Source organism: Panthera pardus, unplaced genomic scaffold (assembly GCF_024362965.1).
Source record: "Panthera pardus isolate Hobbes unplaced genomic scaffold, ASM2436296v1 HiC_scaffold_10, whole genome shotgun sequence".
NCBI classification, from domain to species: domain Eukaryota; kingdom Metazoa; phylum Chordata; class Mammalia; order Carnivora; family Felidae; genus Panthera; species Panthera pardus.
In genome coordinates, this window is record NW_026526655.1 from 70,567,809 (window position 1) to 70,586,672 (window position 18,864).

An 18,864-nucleotide genomic window follows, 5' to 3' on the forward strand; every position below is an offset into this window, starting at 1 on the left:
GAGAAAGCAGAATTATTTATGTGTTCATATTAAACTCACGTTATGGTGACTTTTCTCATTTTGCTTTCAAGATTATATACCTTCTATTGCTGTCTTAGCTAAAAGTCTAATGGGAGTCGCAGCCGGCCACTCCCAGATAATCTCAACACTGTTGGTAGAATGTACTCTTTAAGAAAATGAAAAAGTCTAAATTAACACTGTCACCTTTTTCTTCTTAAATGTACTCCTCTGGAACCCTGAAAAGTATAATACATTAAGAAACTGAATATACAATATTAATTTGTGACAGATACTTCAAATAAAATATGTCAACATTTTTTTCTGGGTTACTCACTAATGGGGCAGCAACTCCTTAATGGCAATCATTTTACATTTGTCAAGTTTTGTTATCACACTGATGTTTTATGTATTATAAGATCTTAAATTGCAAAGAGAAACATATCTTTGTGTGAGATTTCTAGAGCACTGTCAAATGTTACTCTGTCAATTCCACCCAGTGCCAAAAAACCTCAGGAGACATAGATTGTAAATGTATTTTATTTTGTAAGCAACAATCAAAATATATTTGTGTTACTGTTTTCTTCAAATATTAAATGGGATCTTAACAAAATTTGTCCACTTTGATGTATTCTTATACAACTTTGGAATCTGCAAAGACCCTGACTAAAGAAACAGAAGTAATTGCACAACTGAGACTGAAGGTGTTACAGTGCTGCAAATGATGCCAGATGTCTTACATTGAACCAAACACACCTTCAGAGGTCCCTTGATTTTGAGCATTAGGAACAATAGAGGAATATACGCTGAAAAGTATCACTAATAGCCTTTTGCATTGTTTTATTTAAATACGACAGTATCCAACATAGCTGCTAAACACTGGACGATATTTGAAGTCATAAGTACATCCACATGTTCCTCCAAATGACGTTTGGGGTCCTAAATAAAAAAAAAATGGGGAAAGAAAAAGAAAAAAGAACGATGTTACTGATAGAACAGTTACTTAAAGTAGCTGATGAAACTGGTAAAGAAAGCCAAACCTAAATTTATATATATATGTACAATTTAACTTTCCTAATATATCGCTACATTCTTAGGATTTCTAAATTAATTAAAAAATTAAGTACCTGATAAAATAATAAAATTTACCACGAAAGACTGATTTACACAATCAATGCTATGACTCTGTACCAGAAATTACAAAGAGTAACAAGGAATTCTATAAAGCTGCAGCATCTGATTTTTTAAAAACCAAAGTTTAAGCATTTATATGTGTGCATAAGCCCAAGTATGTGTGCGTATTTTGTGTCTTTCATATTTATTGACCGAGTGGGCTCTTTACTCAAAGCAGACATACCAATAGGTAAGAGTTGAATGTGAATTCTCATTACTTCCTCTGTAATTTTAATTTAAATTTAATTCATGTATAATTTTTAGTATTTCAGGAAAGGTGCTTTAAATGATTCAGGAAATATTCTTGGATCAAAAGTCAATGTTAGTTTAAACATTTAAATGCAATTTGGATCAATTCTACATTGTTAAGAATATATATTTTATACACTTATTTTGAAAAAAAAACTATCATAGTAAAGTATATAGGTATAGTCTTTTAACTGAAACCTAATTAAATCCATATATAAAATGTCTTAGTTAAAAATGAGGCTTAAAATAACATTATAATAAATGAAGTCAAATTAAAATGCTTAATTTATATTCATGTCTAAGGCTGAGCTGAATGAAATCTATCAGCTAAATATGAAAGCTTTAAAATAATATATATGTGTGTGTGTGTATATACATATATATATATATTGCACACATTAAAAAAACTCTCAATTAAAGCATTATTTTCGTTTGGGTATTGTTAAAATACCCAAGACTCCTAACTTTAAACAAATGTTCATCACTGGAATTATTTCTTGGCTGTTCTTTCCTAAATTACAATTTCAATATATGCTTGATTTCCTTAAACAACCCAGGGATGCAACATGATACAAATAATTTTAAGTAACTAGACCACATATTAAATTTTCTTTATTTCAGAAATACACCTTAGGACATTTTAGTGAAAGTGACTTTTTGAAAGCCCGGGAGGAGAAAAAGATAGTGATCTGATTCCATTCTAGACAGGTTTGCTTTTGCCATGCGATAGGTTAAACCAGTGAAATACTGTATTTTGAAAAATGATTCTGATCATTATTCAACTTTGCCCATTACATATTTTTCAGCTTTGCCTTTAATTTAGACCTTTTACTTGTTGCTAACTGTTACCACAATCTACATCGTAGCTTCAGATTCATTTAGTCAAAAAATCCTAAATTCTCTAAAGTGTAAGGCTCCAAGCTGGTGATCTAATAATAAATATGAGACTACAATAAATAGTGGGAAAAGACAACGAGAGTAACTGTATCACACAGGATGCGAGATTAAGATGAACTATACTTCATTTTGTTTTGGGAGAGTTCTTGTTGTTTTTAAATTATAATATTCAGACTGCAGTTGAGATTTAATTTCCCTGATTATGATATTTAAGTCAGACCTTTGCCCCTCCTGCTTTGTTGGAGTAACTGGTTTTGTAGTGAATTGGTAACACACTTCCCTCAGTTATCTACATTACTTCTTGTGGCAGCTGGGTGATTCTTAGAGATTTCCCATCCAAGAATGGTCCTGGCCCAAACCTACATAGCTTGTGAGATGTGATGGGATCAGAGCATATGGTAGGATGGCTGAAAGCAAAGACAGCTTAGTGTCTTGCATCTGAAATATCAAGATTCTGCCAACATCAGCAATATGATAACCATGTTCCATGAAATGAAAAAAAATGTAATCAACATTCTTTAAAAAACAGTTTAATTAATCTGTAGATTCTTTTAATTGGTTGGTGTGTTCCCCCAACCCTCAGAAACTAGGAACTAAAATATAGATTTCATCTTGGAAAAGTGAAAGAGCAAATACTTAAAACCCTTCTTCACTCACTATACTCCAATGGGGCTCTAAGCCTTCTCAGGAACATTACCTACATATTGAAGCCTAGAAATTGACAAACTGTATCACTTAAAAAACGGTTACATATGAAATAAATCTACCATTCTATTATTCACTGATGATGTTATTTCCAGTAAAAATAATACTTGAAAAATTAATATAACTCAGGACCTAAGTTTCCTAATTTATTTCTAGTAAATTATTTTCACTAAAGATAGTATCTCACAGGTATATTTGTGACTTCACTATATATGGCAAAGAGAATTTGACATCAAGTAATTCAGTGACCTTTAAAATTAGCATCGTATTTACATGACAGAAGAAAAATGTAGAGTGAACAGACAGGAAAAAAAATCATGCAGGCCCTAAAACAGTTTTAACTCTACAAGAGCATGTTATTATGCGACTGCATAACCTATTACGGTATACCTCACCTGCTTGCCAACATTCTTTATTGCCAGCTGTTCAGGTGTCATCTTATCTTCTTCTTCTACAGCCTGTGAACGAAACACAAAGGACAGAGTTTCAAATTCTAAATTTACTTTTCCCACTGTAGAATATTCAAAGACAATGGTGACCATAATTTTCATTCACAGAATCTTTGATTCAAGTGACTTATTAAACAAAAACGTGATTTTGCTACTCTTTAGAATAACCTTCAATTGTAGTAAAAACGACTACCACCATCATTTTGAAAACAGACTTAAGAAATATGTAAAAGACACTGAATATGTTAAACTGGACCACCAAATGATAGTATTAACTCTCTGGAAGCTGTTACAGAATTCTTTGAGGGATGGCTAAACCAGAGGACAGAAGCCCCCGAGGCAGCTGTTTATGGCACCATGATGGCTAACTAGTCCTATTCTGTCTTCTTTCCCTTTTCCTACTCCCGTCACACCTCTGCCCCAACTTCCCATTTCTTTGTCTCCTTTTTCTTGTCAACTGAATCTTTATATACCCAGTATCTATTTAACTACCAGTATCTCTTCAGATCAAAGGAGCTGCTGGCTTTTTTTAAATGTTTATTTATTTATTTATTTTTGAGAGAGAGACAGAGAGAGAGAGAGAGAGAGAGAGAGTCAGAGAGAGAGGAGACACAGAACGTGAGAGAGAGAGGGGCAGAGAGAGAGGAAGACACAGAATCCGAAGCAGGCTCCAGGCTCTGAGCTGTCAGCACAGAGCCCGATGTGGGGCTTGAACTCATGAACGGTGAGATCATGACCTGAACTGAAGTCGGATGCTCAACTGACTGAGTCATCCAGACGCCCCAAGGAGCTGCTCACTTTTGATCCACTTAACAAATCATATAGTTTTCTCCCTTCACAACTCTACACATTTAAAATCTCTAAAAGTAGTACATGTATTCAGAAAAAAAATCTCACTTCTCCATGACTGATCTTTAGTAATCATGAAGAAACAGAGTAATGTGAAGTTTTCAGCATGAAAAACGTACTTGAATTAAAATCCAAATCAAGTAAAAATGAAATCAACCAAAATATACATAAACCATTTTCTAGTATTATCAGTTAGCTACAGACACTTAGGTGCATGACCACAAATTTTCTAGCAAGTAATTATGAAAAATTACAGAATTCAGATTAGCTACCATCACTGTCACCCTCTCTCAACAATAGCACCACCATAAAACCTCTTTATTGAGAAGGAACCTCCTTAAGAGTTTGGGTATGTTTCTGTCTGAAGCCAGGACTCTATATCAGGTGAACTCCTTGTCTTTAGTGCCTGATAAACGGAAAACAAAGAAAACTGAAGGGTCGCCAACCTTAAGAAATAACACCACAGCACTTACCACAAAGATGGTTACAAAAGAGGGTGAGATGGTGGGGGTAGAAAGCAGGAAACCAAAATCCCAGTGAGGGTTAGATTTGGATACTCTAAACTTAATAATCTTGCAGCTGCCAAATTTCTTCATGTGTGAACAATGAACATGTAGGAAATGCAATCATCAGACATTTCCCATAAACTGGGAAGTTTGGCTGCATTTCACACCTTCTTAATAGTTTTGTAAACAGAGAACTTGAAAATGAGCAAAGATGGCAAGTGTCTAATTTTATAAATGGACAAACTATCTAGAGAATTTTCCCCAGTAGAACCTGCCTAAAGAGAAAAGATGGTGAATAAGTACTGTATCTAGTGATTATTAGAGGATACTTATTTACAACACATTATCAAGAAAATACATTTATGACTCATAAAACTGAAAGAAGGAAAAATAAAAGTTAATAACACTCCAAATCCAGAATTCCCTAGATAGAGAGTATGTTCATTTTCAGAGTCAGATGTCACTCCTATTATTCTCAGCTAGTTAAAAAAGTATTACCTAAGTGGGAAATTGCTTCCCCGCTATCCCAATGATTTACATATATAGAAACAAAGACAACACATAAAAAAGTTTCTTTTCCTCAATTACTTTGACAAATCCTGACACTATACCTTACCTACTTGAAAACATTATTGATGAATGGAACAATTCACTTAAGTTGTATTCTGCATTCATTCAGTGTTAGCTGCTCCATGCACATGTCGAAAACAGTACAGTATTGGAAGGAGGTAAGAGTTTTGGAATTTGGCTCAAAATACCAGTCAATGTACAAAATAGTTATTACAAAGTATTATGGAGTATCACAAATATCAAAGATGGCGGGTACACAAAGATGAAAGTCAAAAAGCATTTTTTCACTTTTTCTCTTCACTGGTCCTTTTCTAAAAAGGTTAAACAGAACATAAAAAGTTCTAACTTAATTTTTAAAATCTTTTACATCATTTAACCACTTTACCAATTAGTTTTTCCATTTCCAATAATTAAAAGAGAGAGTTCACAAACTCTTTGAGAAGTGCAGATGGTAAAAAGTACTCCCAGCCATAGATGCCATCTGGAAAATGAGGAGCAGCTGTAGATTTAGGCATATACTAAGGTTGCAAACCCCCATGACAAAGAATAAGCACATCTCTTTCATTCTAAGATACACCAGATCAGACCAGATCATCACATCAAAACCTTGAATGTTTTCTCCACTTACCTAAGTTACCTAGATCTCTTCTGCCATCTGGGCATGACCAGTTTGTCTTCATTCATAGTTCTAATCTGGCTAGTCACCAGGAAAAATTAAGAAATGGTAGCAGCAGAAACAAATGAAATTCAGGCACAGGCAGTGTCCTCACTAGGGGAACTTCTGTGTTTATGGCAACTTCTGTGATTTGGCATCAAATTTTGCTTTTGCATTCATGCTCTTCGGTTTACTCAACCAACAAAAAAGCACTGAAAATGTTTGTGGCTATTCACACTAGAAACGTTTTTAACAGTTTATCAACAAAGACCCCCAGATGGCTATCCCATCATGCACGGTCTGCACAGTTCTAAGAAATTCCTAGAATTTGGTCTGTTATGTTATCATAATCCCCTCAGACGTACCCCCATGTTAAACAGGCTTTTACTAAACCCATTAACTTCATTCTCCTTTTTCTGGTAATGGTCAAATTTCTTAAATGGAAAACAGGTATCTCAGATTCTACCATTTTATTTACCCTTTAAAAAATATGGACTGGATCTTTTGCACTTCATTTACACTCTTAAGGATCTCCATCAGGTAAAATCCAATGAACTCAGTTTTCTTGAACTTTCTGAACGCCTTAAAGAGCTTCTTCAATCGCTATTTTCTCTTCTAACCCTTTAACCTCTGTGTTTTTATAACACCATGTCTCCTATTCCACTCCATACTTCTCTGGTCCTTGGGCTTCTTTTCTTCCCTTTGAAATACTAACTTTCTTTACTCTATAACATGCCCTGATCCCATTTAATAAGCACGTGCTTTCTAAAATCACATAGATGGTAATTTTTTTCACCATCAATCTCTGCATAACTGCTAGTGAATTTCAAGGTATTGTCTTTTCCTTCTTTCTTGATTTTATATGAAGTTAATGTATTGACTATATAACTGAAAATCACATTACTGGGTTAAGGGTAAAGAACAAGTTTAAAGAAATGGCTTTTATAAAGCATACTTGAGAAAGCAAAATTAGCACACATGAAACAATTAGAAATTTGAGACAGGAGAAGAGGTGTGAGTTTGGAGAACATAAAATTGGTTTTCCTACAACTATCAGTAATTACATATTACCAGACACTTGCTTTTACAAATACTGATTTACTGACTCTTTAAAACATCCCAGTGAAGTAAGTTAATATACATTTTATATGTAAAGGAATTAGGCACTATCTCCTTGGGAGAACCATATGTTAATTCCAGCAATACTCCTATTATATAAAAAAAAAAAAATGTATTTCTAACTCTCCTTTTGAAATAGCTTGTAACACTTTAGGTACATTCTATGCATGTCCTCGACAGCAGAATTTTCATTTACATATTCAATAATCACTACTAAGTACTCCCTCTGAATAAGATAGTTCTCTCTTCAAGGAGCTCACATTTGGGCTTTACTTGCCTGGAAATCTCAAACTGCAATGCAGTATGAAATATACAAAAATGGAATGTGCACAAAGAACAATGGGGCCACATATAGAATATAGCCAATAAGCAATGCAACTGTGACTTCAACAGTACTATCTATCTCCAAAGACCTTGAAGCAATATTCATGACAATTCAGGAAATAATTACTTTATAATGACATATCCTGGATAGTAATAAAGCCACACCCATGATTTAATAAGCAGCCTGAACAGCATAAATTCTAAAAATCTTACAGGGAATCCAATTTAAAAGTGTAACTACATGAAATAGGGATATACAATAAACACCATAGGTGTATGCGTATACACCCATAACAGAAATAATATAGTTCAGCTTGTTGAAAAATTTCTATGACAGAATCTACTAGATGCCTACCCAACATGTATCCTCCCTTTCTTCTTTTGTAATACCACCCTAATTTCCTTAAAGACAGTGCTGCTCCCAGGTAAAAGACCACACTATATATATAGCCTTTCTCAAAGTAAAATGTGTCCACTTGAGTTCTACCAACGAGACTATAATCAGAAGTGCTGTTGGGTAGGGTTTACGAAAAGGACTGTGAAACGGAGCAGATTTAGCTGGGGCGCATCCCTCCCTTTTGCCCCTCCTTTTTAACCAGTTACTGGGAACTCAGATGGGATGGCTAAAGCTCTAGCAATCACCCTGAATCATGAGGATATCTAAAGGATGGAAGCCAATATGAGGAAAGTGGAGCAAAATATAGAAGGAATCTGGGTTCATGAAGACTTCAAAGTGTCATACTGGCCTTGACTTGCAAGACACCTACCTTTCTTTCTTTTTCTTTTTCTTTTTTATTAAGAGACCTACATTTCTATCTTGTTGAAACCATTGCTACTTTGAGCTAACACAATCTTAGATATAAGCAACATCTGGTTAATGCAAAAACTGAAAATAATTCAGGATTTACAGGAAGTATATCATTCCTCTACTTTCCACCTTTGAGGTGACACTGTTCATAACATAATTATATGTTGAGATAAATGTGAAATAGGTATCTTTGAAAAAGAAAAGGAAGGTAACATAGTAGGAACTTTTCAAATTGTTACACAATTCAATTTCTACACATAATAGCAGGTTGTAAATTCTTCTGTAAGTCGGTACTTGTAGAATTTATTCTTCAAAATAAACCTTAAAAGAGAACATGTTACTTTTAAGAGATATACGCATTTATAATTGAAACATAGCCCCTTTGCAAAGTTCTGTAACTCTTTACTTACCCACTAGTGATGCATTTTCCCAAATCATTTCTTAAATTTGAAAATAAAAATTTTCTTTGACTACTTAATAAGGTTGAACTTGTCTTTTCATGTTTATATGCCATTTGTCTTCAGTGAGTTTTCCAGCTGTTTTGTCCAAAATTATTGTTTTTTAAAACTACGTTATAGGGATTCTTGTGGATACTATACATTTTTTGGATGCTAGTCTTTTCTGTGTTACCAGTATAAATATTTTCTCCCAGTCTGACTCCTAACAAGCAGTCAATAAATGTTAATTTATTATTTTTGTTGCAGATAAACCATACTGTCAAGTTATCAAAACTGTAAATTACCTCATTGATATTCTTACTAGCATTAAAGTAATCTTCCCTATAATAGTATATATTCCCTATATAGTAATTTTTCCTATAATCTAGAATCAATGATGATTTCTAGCTGGAACACTACATATAAATCAGGGCACGTTCTTCAAAGCCAGATCTAATTCGGCTGGAATTTAGTTTGTACGGGACCATCAACTTTTTCAAAGCTAAATTCTCTCCAAAGACTTCTTGCTACATGTGGCAAGCTTTACAATATTGACAACAATATTTACAATACTGAATCTTCCTATGTGAAAACAAAGGAATCTGTTTTATAAATGTTTTTAGTATTATTGAAATAAGCCATATACATTTAAACATGTATTTCTTATGGTAATTCTTTCTAAGTATTTTATAAGTTTGGATACTATGAACTGACTTGCCTATTACAGTTTTCACCTGGTTTCAGCTTATGTAATTGCATGGTTACCACATACATAATTCTCTATTTTAACAGTTCTGATGGTCTTCTAGTTTAGTCTCTTAGATTACTGTTTGATTGTAAGCATATCCTATCATACTTAAATAATGATAATCTGTCTTGGTCTTCCCAATATTTATTTATTATTTTGTTTTTCTTATCTTATTGCACTAGCATAAACCAACATTTTCCCAGTTAAAATAGCTACTGTAGTAAACCAAATGTAATCATATAATTACATGTTTTATATCTAATCACATAAAAAATATACCTGAATTTTCTTTCAGGTTATAGAGTAGGTACTATTTCTACCTGAAAGGTAAAGTGTCAGATCTCAGAATTCACAGGGCTACATGTTTGAAAACAAGGTAAATTTTTATGTCTCTGTTATTTTTTTCTAAGTTTTATTTATTTAAGTGATCTCTACATCCAACGTGGGGCTCGAACTCATGACCCTGAGATCAAGAGTTTGATGCTCTACCATCTGAGCCAGCCAGGTTCCCCTCTTTATGCTACTTTTTTTTTTTTTTTTTGAGAGAGAGGGAGGGAAAGAGAGAGAGAGATTGTGTGGGTTTGTACAGGGGCGAGTGTCAGAGGGAGAGAGAGTGAATCTTAAGCAAGCTCTAGGCTCAGCAAGGAGCCCACTATAGGGCTCAATCCCACGCCCCTGAAATCATGACCTGAGCCAAAATCAAGAGTTAGACGCTCATCCGACTAAGCCACCCAAGCACCCCCTATTTTATTCTTAAAATGCTCCTTTTATAATTCACTTTTCACTTGCACATTCATTTACAAATATCCAATCAAATATTATCAATATTTTAAAACCTGATACATCTTAGCATGAATAAATTAGAGGAGATTTAGAATAACAGAGTGTGGTGGTTGTAGTTCAGTAATTAGAGAAATCAATGACTAGTAATCAAGCAGAATCTTTGTGTGGAATTCAGACTTGAAACAGAAAAGTTGGGACAAAGGAATTTAATTATTTTCTAATCTTCTTTCACTTTAGGAGCTAACTGGCACCTAACAGTAATTACCTTAGTTTAAAACACCAACCAATTAAAAAGAATACTATGAAGAATTGGTAGCATGGGCATTTCTTTTTATATTTTAAGTGTTACTAAAAACTCCACCACATTCTCTTTCAATCACAGAGGGAATTACATTCTCAAATTTGGACTCCTTCATATCACAGCTTACACATTGTTTTCATTTTATAACCAAACCTTACAAGTTTTTGAGTACTACAGAGATTTTTTAAAACTGTAAAATAGGAAAAACTTCTGTGGATGGGCAGCAGTAACCATAAATAGGTTATTTCCTGGCAGTGGTACCAATATGAATTTACTTAAAACTTGCAATGTTACAGAGAAATGAAAACCATTCCTACAGTCTGCTGAATAATATTACTTAAGTCACTAATGTATAAAAGGTTAACTGTTTTAAGTATGATAAACTATTTCTTTCTCTTTAATCTTCACAGCATGAAAAACATATACTAGAAAGATAAAAAAAAATTTCCCTATAATCTAGAATCAATGATGATTTCCAGCTGGAACACTACATATAAATCAGGGCATGCTCTTCAAAGCCAGACCTAATTCTGCTGGAATTTAGTTTGTATAGGCCCATCAACTTTTTTCAAAGTTAAATTCTCTCCAAAGACTTCTTGCTACATGCAGCAAATTTTATACACTCTCCCTTGGCTAGTATTTATTTGGTAGGTTAATGTAAAAAGAAAAATATTACTTTCTTTTTAAACTTTGAGAGAGAGCCTGTGAGCACATGAGCGAGACAGGGGCAGAGAGAGGGAGAGAGAATACCAACCAGGCTCCATGATGTCAGCACAGAGCCCAATGTGTGGCTCCATCTCAGAAACCGTGAGATCATGACCTAAGCTGAAATCAAGAGTCGGATGCTTAACCGACTGAGCCACCCAAGAGCCCTGAGAAATACTACTTTTTGGTGTGACAACCAAAAAAAAATTTTAGCTGTCTCCAAAATCTTAAGCTCTAGCTCCTATCATTAAATTTTAGTCCTGTATTTCTACCTGCTTGTTTAAAATACAACTCGGGGGCACCTGGGTGGCTCAGTCAGTTGAGCGTCCTACTTCAGCTCAGGTCACGATCTCGTGGTCCGTGAGTTCGAGCCCTGCGTCGGGCTCTGGGCTGATGGCTCAGAGCCTGGAGCCTGCTTCCGATTCTGTGTCTCCCTCTCTCTCTGCCCCTCCCCCATTCATGCTCTGTCTCTCTCTGTCTCAAAAATAAATAAAAACGTCAAAAAAAAAATTTTTTTTTAAATACAACTCAATCTCCTTTCTCAATCCTTCTACTTCAAAATTGGAAAATTTTAATGGTACTAACATACTTTTAGTCACCTAGGTAGGAAACCCTGAATTCATCTCTGATTCCTCCTTCTTCTTTCACTCCATCTATCCAGGTGCCATGTTTTCTTTATTTGTCTGCTGATGCCTCTGTTCCCAATGCTACTCTGGTAAACCAAAATACCTAGTACTTTTGTTTGGGTAACAGCAAGCTCCTCCTGAACAGAACCTCCATGTCAAATCTCCTCTTCCGGCACAGCCCTTCTTCTACACTGTCGTCAAATTACATTTCTAAAATTAGGTTCTGGGATATCATACTCCTACTCAAAAATAACTCTATCCTGGGGTACCTGGGTGGCTCAGCTGGTTAAACGTCAGACTTCAGCTCAGGTCATAATCTCATGGTTCATGAGTTCAAGCCCCATGTTGGGCTCTGTGATGACAGCTCAGAACCTGGAGCCTGCTTTGGATTCTGTCTCTCTCTTTCTCTCTGTCCCTCCCCCACTTGCCCTCTGTCTCTTTCTCTCTCTCAAATATAAACAAACATTAAAAAAATTAAAAAAAAAAAAAAAACCCAACAAGTCTATCCTGGTATTCTAAATCCTGTTACTTGAATTCAATAACTTCAAAAAACTCTTCCCCACTCACCCTCATATAGTATATACTCTAGCCAAACACAGTTTCCTAAAGGTGTCTTTGCCTTTCTGTCTCCTGGTCTTCGCCTGTGATGTTTATTTTGCCTAGGGTAACATTTCTCTGTATGTCCAAATCTTATTCATGCTTTAAGGTCTAGTTCAAATGCTGTATTCTCTAAGATAGCATCCTGGGTCTCCCACAACTGAAAGCAAGAGCCTCTGAATCTCTATAGGACTTCACTATATTCTCTATGGTAGTGTCCTCTAACTTCCAACTTGAATGAGTACACAAATCTCCTGGAAATCTTGATAAACTGTAGATTTTCATTCGGTAGGTCTGAGAGTCTATATTTCTAACATGATCCCAGGTGACACTGATACAGCTGGTTTGTGGACTATTTGAATACTGACGTGTTATGGAACACACCAATTTTAGTCTACAACTCTGATTATTTGTGAACTTTTTTTACTGCCTCTGTTTTCCTAAAAATTAAGGAAGGATCCCTGTTTTCCACTGCAACTTGTACAGGAGATATGCAACTGATATTTGTAAACAAAACCCTGCAAAACTTGTATGTTTTACAAATTACAGGTTTTCAATCCATTAATAGGTTGCAAGCTATATGTACGTGTATATAGTATGTATGTATATAACTGAAACAATAAAATTAAGTCAAATGAGAAAAAATATATCACATGTAATAAGGGTAAATATTGTTTTATAAAACTTTTGTTGCAACTACATATACACACATATACATTTGCATGTACTTGGTTAAAAATGTAAAATCTGTTTTCTAATTTTTTTAATGTTCATATATTTTTGAGAGAGAGAGAGAAAGACAGAACATGAGCAGGGGAGGGGCAGAGACACAGGGAGACACAGAATCCAAAGCAGGCTCCAGGCTCTGAGCTGTCAGCACAGAGCCCAATGCAGGGGCTCAAACCCACGAACCATGAGATCATGACCTGAGCCAAAGTCGGACGCTTAACTAACTGAGCCACCCAGGTGCCCCCAAAATCTGTTTTTCATGTGAGTTTTAGTCAAGAAAGCTGTAAAATACATGTTATGGGTGGAATTATGTCCCCAAAAAAGATATGTTGAACCCTTAACCATGGTTAGAGATTAAAGTTGCCACAACCTAAGAAAACCTGGGACTGAAGAATGTGGAAAAGGAAAGGAAAGATATTCCCCTGGAGGCTTCAGAGGGAGCATGGCCCTGCCAATACCTTGATTTGGGACTTTTAGCCTCCATAATCATGAGGGAATGTATTTGTTTTAAGACACCCAGTTTATGGCAGTTTGTTATGGCAGTCCTTGGAAACTAATAGAACACAGAAGAAACATTTTATTTTATTTTTTAGTTTGTTTGTGTATGTGTGTGTATGCATGTTTGCATATACTGACTGACTAAATAATTGACAGAGAGGTAGGGGCAGAGAGAGAAGGAAAGAGAGAATCCCAAGCAGGTTCCACACTGTCAATGTGGGCCCAATGCGGGGCTCAAACTCACAAACTGTGAGATCATGACTTGAGCCAAAATCTAGAGTGGACGCTGAACTGACTGAGCCACCCAGGCACCCCCAGATATAGTTTAGTCACAGCTCAAGTATTTGCTTAATTTCAGAATTATAAAAAAATATAAATCTATGAACAAGAATATTATGGTCACATATATTTTAGTATACAATAAACATTTTCAGGAGATTCTACAAAATATAACTTTTAAACATACTCATATAAGTAATCTCCCCTATTCTTTTTTTTTTAAGTTTACTTATACATTTTGAGAGAGAGAGAACACAGGGAAGGGGCTGAAAGGGAGAGACAGAATCCCAACCAGGCTCCACACAGTCAGTGCAGAGCATGACGCAGAGCTTGATCTCACGAACTATGAGATCATGACCAGAGTCAAAATAAAAAGTTGGATGCTTAAATGACAGAGCCACCCTGCTAGTTATTTTTCCTTACATCATCATCACTTATTTTCTTATAGCACTAATCCTAATACATTATATTGTGTTTCTTTGTGTTTTTCCTACCAGAAAATAAGTTCTGTGTGGACAAGTATTGCTTCTTACCATACCCCCCGTGCCTGGTGCATAGCAGGTTTTCAATAGACACTTATTAAATGGAAAAAAGAAAAGCTCATAAACTAAACTGTATGTAGAAGTATTAAATGCTGGTGTTATTATCCTACATCTACTTGTTTCCCATTCCCTCCCAAGAAAAAGCCCTTTGGATAATCAAAAAATTTCAAATGTAAAATCTAGCCAGCTGCCTGTTTTATTAAAGTTGTACTGAAACACGGCCTCACTCACTCCTTTACATACTGTCTGTGGCTACTTTTCTACTATGACAGCAGAGTTGAGTACCTACAACAGACTGGATGGCTTGCAAAGTCCAAAATATTTACTATTTGATCTATAAAATAGGCCACTCTATTTTTTAACTATGTATATATTTATACAATACTTGCCATCTAATCATATGTATTCTAAAGATTATAAGAAATAAATGCGGGAAGTAACCTTCACCTTATTGTAATTCTTGGCTAATTCCAACATCTCTTTTACCACTGATTCATTGTGTTTACAGTGTTCACTGTAGTCCTGAAGTGTCAAACCTTCCATCCAACTCTTCTTATGCAAATTTAGCAACATCTGAAAAATATAAAGAGTGATTATTTTCCTGTATCGAGGATACCTCTTCACTTGTCCTGAGAAACAACTTCACAAAATTTGGAATTAATGAATTTAAAATTTAATTTTATTAACTTAAATTCTAGTAAGAATTCTCCTAAATTTATATTAATATAACCTAAGGAGTATTCCAACCTCATGGCCTTTGTACTTGCTGTCCTTCTGTCACAAAGACTATTTTCCTTATCTTTGCATGGCTTACCTTTCTCATTTCCTTAAAAATAGATGGCTTTCCTCATCACATTATATAAAAAAGCCACCTCACACTATCTCAAACATCTTTCTTCCCTTATCATTATTTTTAGAACATTATCAACACTTGAAAATTTTATTATTGCATTTCTCGCTCACTAAAATATCAAAAGAGTAGAAACTTTCCCAGTTGATTTCAAGATCACCAGGATGTAGATTCTAGAACAATATCTAATCATAACAAACATTCAATAAACATCTGTTGAATGCATAAATGAATGAATGGATGGATGGATGGATGGATGAAACTGCTATGTTACACACAAGGTCTCTAATAGTTCATACAGTCCAGCTTTCAAATACCAAAGTAAGGAGGTAAATGCCCCATTTACTGAATGACTTCATGTAAATCTTACTGCGCCTCAGTTTACATATTTATGAATTGGGGGCTTATATTAGATAATAAATTTCTTTTCAATTCTAATATTCCATCCATAATTTTTAAAATGAAAACTTCCTTACTGTCTAAATGAAAAGTCATAAAACTGGGCAGGAAAACACAGATTTATCCAGTGTGCAACCAAATCAGCAAACTAGGATCAGACTCTATTAGTGATCATGGAACTAAACACCTTAGTTCACGGTTTCTCAAACTGGACTCCTAGTTCTGAGTATGTAATTCCTGGAAGTTCCTAAATTTTCAAGTTTAGAGTATTTAAGACAGTTTTTCTTAGTCTTATTCTACAAATGTTCTTTAGTTGAACTTACAATTGAGTAACTTTTTAAAATGACTGCTAAAATCACTGTGAAAAAAATCTGGTTGCCATTAGAGCCAGTCTATTTTGTGAGATCCATGAGCTGTAATCTGAAGACGTAGCTAGAATAGTTTAGAAAAACAATTCTACTTGCTCAGAGACTTGCAGTTACATGTGGTACAAAGGTTTTCTTATGCTAGAGAAAAAGGTGCATGTCAAAAATCACCTATGAGACTTTGCCAGGCACAAAGCTCCAAATTCCTCCATTCCCATTCAAGGGCCCAGGGAGAGACAAGAGTTACCTGAAAAAAATCCTACACAACTAACTCCAATTTTTTTGACTGATTCCCATCTTCTCCACTGATAAGTGTTCTAGATAATATATCTTCAGGAAATTTTGGTGCAGCTGCAACTATATATATTATAAAGCTACCTATAATTAAGTGTGGAGGACTGGATTTTTCTACCACTTCCAAAGCAAAGTTTCCACAGAGCGTGAGGATATCTCTACCATGCCTGAACAAGGATTCCACTGGGACCTCTGAGGAAGTTTAAAGTTAGTTATACAGGTTGGTGGGTAAGAGTAAAGGTAGGGCTTTTGTTACCATAAAAGCTCCTGAACTGAGCTATTAGGAGCATAAGCATAACATTAATTAACTTATGTAGGTATTTGCACATGTGTCCTTAATGCCAAGGATAGTGGCTAAATTTTGGGGGGTACCAAAAAAGGGGGAAAGCTGATGTAATTAGCTGGATATTTCTAACCAGTTGGGTGTTAGGTATCAGACTAAAAAAATATTCACATATACGAAATTTTCAGTTTGTATCTGACAGGTGCTCTTTTTCATGGCCAGTATCTATTCTGCAAAAATTAAAAATAGGTGTTGAAAATATACCCCAGGGTATCAACTAAATGTATCATGGCAGATGTAAACTTTGGGACACAGGCAAGCAGCTGCAAAAGAGCTCAATGGCTCTATGTCTCCCCTCAGCACAGCAAAGAACTGGCCCCTGCAGCCCCTCACTCATCACCATGCTCAAAGCACACAGGACCTTTGGGTGAGTTTACTGGTAGCTTTGACCTTTTATTATTTATTTATTTATTTATTTAGTTATTTATTTATTATTTATTATTTATTTTTTTAAGTCAGACGGGTAATGTGCCAACGTCATAACAAGGTTTAAGGGTGGCACATGTCACACAACGGTGTGAACACCCAATCACGCTTAAGAACTACAAAAGGATATAGCTTTAACCTTTTAAAATATGTATTATAAAAATTAAAACAACAAAACAAAAGTCTCCTTTTAATGAAAGCCTTATACAGCACATCCTCCCCACAATATATGAATGAGATTAAAACTAGGGGTCATCTGGTTGAAAAGAGGCAGCATTGACAGATGAATGGATAAGAAAGGTGTGGTGTGTGTGTGTGTGTGTGTGTGTGTACACACACACACACACACACACACACACACACATACATACACAATGGAATATTACTTGGCAATTAAAAAGAATGAAACCTTGCCATTTGCAACTATATGGATGGAACCAGAGTATATTATGCTAAGCGAAATTAGTCAGGGAAAGACAAGTATCATATGACTTCACTCACATGTGGAATTTAAGATACAAAAGAGATGAACATAAGGGAAGGGAAGCAAAAATAATATACAAACAAGGAGGGGGACAAAACATAAGAGACCCGAATACAGAGAACAAACTGAGGGCTGCTGGAGGGGCTGTGGGTGGGAGGATAGGTAAGGGGTAAGGGGGGATGGGTAAATAGGTAGGGCATTAAGGAAGACACTTATTGGGATGAGCACTGGGTGTTATATATAAGGGATTCCATACTGGAATCTACTCCTGAAATCATTATTGCATTATATGCTAACTAACTAGGATGTAAATTAAAAAAGTCAAACAAATAAATAAAAGTAAAAAATAATTTTAAAAAAATGAAAGAGGGGGCACTATGAACAGCCCAATTTATCCCACTTCTCATCCACCTCATTGCTACAGGTGAATACCCTTCTAAGGTACCTTTGTGGGAAACAGTTTCAACCAGTTAAGAAACGTCTTGTTTACTACTGATTACTTGTCACATTTGGACCAGAGAGTCACATGGGAATCAAAATGTATTGGCTATCAATAGTACTTACTGCTCTTAAAAATTATGTTAAGTCTCTCTCAGAGAGAAATACAAGAAACTAATTTGGAAGATGACTAATTGTAATAGTAAAGAAAGAAAAAAAACAGTTCTGATTATAATTTCAAAAAGCAATAGGCAGACTTAAATATTTGGCATTAGGTGAAATAATCCTAAAATAGTAGAAACAAAAGAATGTTACAACCAAGATGTGAGGTAATTGTTAGGGTAATCAAAATTTAAAATTGCCTGGGGCGCCTGGGTGGCTCAGTCGGTTAAGCATCCGACTTCAGCTCAGGTCACGATCTCACGGTCAGTGAGTTCGAGCCCTGCGTCGGGCTCTGGGCTGATGGCTCAGAGCCTGGAGCCTGCTTCCAATTCTGTGTCTCCCTCTCTCTCTGCCCCTCCCCCGTTCATGCTCTGTCTCTCTCTGTCTCAAAAAAATAAAATAAACGTTAAAAAAAAATTTTTTTTTTTTAAATTTAAAATTGCCTAGTATAGGGGCGCCTGGGTGGCTCAGTCAGTTAAGTGGCCGACTTCAGCTCAGGTCATGATCTCACGGTCCGTGAGTTCAAGCCCCGCGTCGGGCTCTGTGCTGAACGCTCA

General features: G+C 35.4%; 1 protein-coding gene and 1 non-coding gene across 2 annotated transcripts in view; both read right to left on the reverse strand.

Moving 5' to 3' along the window:
- Positions 1-519: 519 nt before the first annotated feature.
- PSMD14 (proteasome 26S subunit, non-ATPase 14) overlaps positions 520-18,864 on the reverse strand; it is a 98,272-nt gene continuing 79,927 nt past the window's right edge. The window contains exons 10-12 of the mRNA XM_019457612.2: positions 14,994-15,119; positions 3,417-3,479; positions 520-936 (exon numbers count right to left, since the gene is read on the reverse strand). Coding sequence (XP_019313157.1) covers positions 838-936; positions 3,417-3,479; positions 14,994-15,119 — 288 coding nt within the window. The 3' untranslated portion in view covers positions 520-837. The remainder of the gene's footprint in view (positions 937-3,416; positions 3,480-14,993; positions 15,120-18,864) is intronic.
- LOC128772785 (small nucleolar RNA U13) lies at positions 17,251-17,351 on the reverse strand. Its single transcript, XR_008416939.1, has one exon. It is a non-coding gene; the product is annotated as a small nucleolar RNA U13 (small nucleolar RNA).